General features: G+C 52.4%; 1 protein-coding gene across 1 annotated transcript in view; it reads right to left on the bottom strand.

The window, feature by feature from the left end:
- Positions 1–651: 651 nt before the first annotated feature.
- LOC104272300 overlaps positions 652–3,265 on the bottom strand; it is a gene marked incomplete at its 3' end in the record, with an annotated part of 2,933 nt that continues 319 nt past the window's right edge. The window contains exons 1-4 of the mRNA XM_009867257.1: positions 3,114–3,265; positions 2,759–3,034; positions 1,671–1,740; positions 652–872 (exon numbers count right to left, since the gene is read on the bottom strand). The exon at positions 3,114–3,265 is cut by the window's right edge and continues 319 nt beyond it. Coding sequence (XP_009865559.1) covers positions 652–872; positions 1,671–1,740; positions 2,759–3,034; positions 3,114–3,265 — 719 coding nt within the window. The remainder of the gene's footprint in view (positions 873–1,670; positions 1,741–2,758; positions 3,035–3,113) is intronic.

Genomic DNA, 3,265 nt, shown 5'->3' with positions numbered 1-3,265 from the left:
CCGCTCTGGTGAGACCCCTCCTGCAGTTCTGCATCGAGCTTTGGGGTCCTCAGCACAAGAAAGACTTGGATCTGTTGGAACGGGGCTAGAGGAGGCCACAAAGATGGTCAGAGGGTTGAAATACCTCTCCTGTGAGGACAGGCTGAGAGAGCTGGGGTTGTTCAGCCTGGAGGAGGCTCTAAGGAGACCTTCTAGTGGCCTTCCAGTACTTCAAGGGGGCTACAGAAAAGCTGGGGAGGGACTTTTTACAAGGGCATGTGATGAGGGACAAGGGGCAAGAGCTTTAAGCTACAGCAGGGTAAATTTAGATTAGATACGAGGAATAAATTCTTCACTGTGAGGGTGGTGAGACACTGGATCGGGTTTCCCAGAGAGGGGGGAGAGGGTCCCCTCCTTGGACCAGGTTGGACGGGGCTTGGAGCAACCTGGTCTGGTGGGAGGTGGCCCTGCCCATGGCAGGGAAGTTGGGACGGGATGATCTTGAAGGTCCCTTCCAACTCAACCTATTCTATGATTCTGTTGCCCTCACAGTTCACACAGAGGCCCGGGTCAGGCTGTCAAGACAGGTGGTTGCCAGCTGAAGGTCTTAAAAAGAGAAGCGCAACCGAAATCTGTCCCTTCTACCACAGCGGGAAATATTTTGCTCCTTACCAGTTCGACTCCTGCCATCCTGTGCTGAATTTGGGGCAGGTAGCCCAACCAGCGGATGATTCCCGAAACCCGATTCCCCTTGTCCAAGGTGATCTGAACCATGGAGTTCACCTCCAGGGACGGATTCCCGCTTTCACACTCCTCGCCGCTCGCGCTTATCTCTTGTTTCATTTGGTTCGGGGTTCCCAAGCCCACGTCGGACTCGAACGGTGGAAATAAACCTGGCGGGTGACAGAAAACGTGGGGTGAGGTGGGAAGGCAACGCCTAATGACAGACACCTCTGGATCTCATCTAATATTAGGCCTGTTTGGAAATCACAGACCGCACGGAGCTGAGCAGCAGAGACACAAGGCGTAACTCCCGACGGATACGGCCAAACTGGTCCAACAGGATGAGAGGGGACGGGATCCTGCTCCTCGTTTCCCCGCACACGGCTGCAGACGCCTGGATCCAGCCCTTCACGGAGCCGTTTCCGACTACAAGGGGGTTATTTCCAAACGATTTTTCTGCTTTTAGTCAGACGAGTCAACCTGGTGAAGAATCCTAACGAGGGCTCCCCTCAGGCCGGCCCCGCCAGCCGTGCAGCGTCTTTCGACAGCAACAAAGAGATTTCACCGATTCCTTGTCCTGTCCAATGACTCAACGCCACCGCTGGCGGCATCTGTGCCTTTCTGACTTCGTCTGGCATAAGGGTGAGGCTCCTGCTCTGTCTTCTAGAGCTAAATTAAAGACTCTTTAACCAGCGGTGCCTTCTCCCCTAAGAAATACCTCCACGTTGCAACCAGGCTCTCTTCTTCTTCCTGACAAATGGGCAGACTCAGCTTTAATTGCCTAATGCAAAGAGTTTTGTGCAGGACTTAAGACTTTTCCACAGACCTTCTCTGCCTCCTGACCACCTCACTCAGGACTAACTGAAGCTTTTGCTGGACTTTCAGTTCATCAGGAGCCTCCAGACAAGAAGTAAATGTGGAATCCTCAGGAACGTAACACAGGAAGGACATATCTGATGATAACCTACTTTGCAAGTTTTCCTTCACGACAGAGTCCATCGGGATGTCTCTGAAAATGTCAGTTGTTCCTTCTTCTTCCTGAAAGGAGATGAAAAAGAAAAAAAAATAAAAATCCTGCTTTATCAGACAGCGGGCATCCCTGGAATCCAAATCTATTTTTTCAAACAGGCCTGGAAAGTTTACACGTAACCTCATCACCCTTTCAGACCTTCCTTCCACTTGTTGCCCCATAGAATCGTAGAATCACAGAATGTTGGGGGTTGGAAGGGACCTCACAGGATCACCCAGTCCAACGTCCCTGCCAGAGCAGGGTCACCCAGGGCAGCCCCACAGGAACACGTCCAGGCGAGTTTTGAAAGTCTCCAGAGCAGGAGACCCCACACCCTCTCTGGGCAGCCTGGGCCAGGGCTCCGGCACCCGCACAGGGAAGAAGTTTCTCCTCAGGTTGAGCTGGAACTTCCTCTGTTCTAATTTAAACTTATTATTTCTTGTTCTGTTACTGGGCATCACGTTTTTTATAAAATACTCCTAATACACCTCGAATCCTGAGTCCAGAACTGGTGTCCCCACCCTAAGAGGGACACAGAGCTGTTGGAAGGAGTTCGGAGGAGCCACAAAGATGATCCAAGGGCTGGAGCAGCTCTGCTGCGAGGACAGGCTGAGGGAGCTGGGATTGTTCAGCCTTGAAAAGAGAAGATTCTGGAGGGACCTTATCCCTGCCTTGCAAGGCCTGAAGGGACCTACAGGGAGGCTGGGAGGGACTTTTTACACAAGTATCCAGCAATAGGACAAGGGGAAATGGATTTAAATTAAAGGAGAACAGGTTTAGATTGGATCTTGGGAAAAAATTCTTCAGTATGAGGGTGGCAAGACTCTGGAATAAATTATCCAGAGAAGTTGTGGCTGCCCCCTCCCTGGAGGTGTTCGAGGCCAGGTTGGATGAGGCCTGGAGCAACCTGGGCTGGCTGAGAGGCGTCCCTGCCCGTGACAGAGAGGTTGGATTAGATGATCTCGAAGGTCCCTTCCAGCCTAGGCCATTCCAGGATTCTATGAAAATCCCTCCAAAAAGAAGAAAAAGCAGCGAGGCTGCTCTTACCGGACAAACTTTCACAAACCATTGGGTTCCCTCGCGGTAAACCGCCATCGCTACTCCTTTCGTGAGGACCTCGTCTACGTAGAAGCTAACGGCGTCTCCCACTTTCACGGGAACGTCTTCCTCCGCCTCTGGCTTCGGTTTCTCGCACTCGTCGTCCAGCGCGGGGGTAAATTGGATTCTGCTAAAGGGCAGGAAGATCCCGCAGTACCGTTTGCACTTGAAATACTCGACGCCACGGTAAGATCCATCGCTGCGCCCTCTGTTTTCACCCTCGCCCTGAAAACACGCCGGAAAGGTGCTTTACAGACGCAAACGTTACGGGAAAATAAGCAACTTGCCTTCTTGGCCGCTTTACCTGTAACTCCACCCCGAAGAAGAACGGAGACAGAAGAGCCGACGAGGTTTTGTAAATGCTCCCCACGTAGCGGATGACACCGGGGAAATATCGCCGGTCGATCTCCACCATCACTTTTTGGCCCGGCACAGCCTGCAGGGCTGCCTCAAGGC

Source organism: Apaloderma vittatum, unplaced genomic scaffold (assembly GCF_000703405.1).
Source record: "Apaloderma vittatum isolate BGI_N311 unplaced genomic scaffold, ASM70340v1 scaffold29703, whole genome shotgun sequence".
Lineage (NCBI taxonomy): Eukaryota > Metazoa > Chordata > Aves > Trogoniformes > Trogonidae > Apaloderma > Apaloderma vittatum.
The sequence above is the reverse complement of the archived record's forward strand: the minus strand, read 5'-3'. Positions and strand labels throughout refer to the sequence as shown.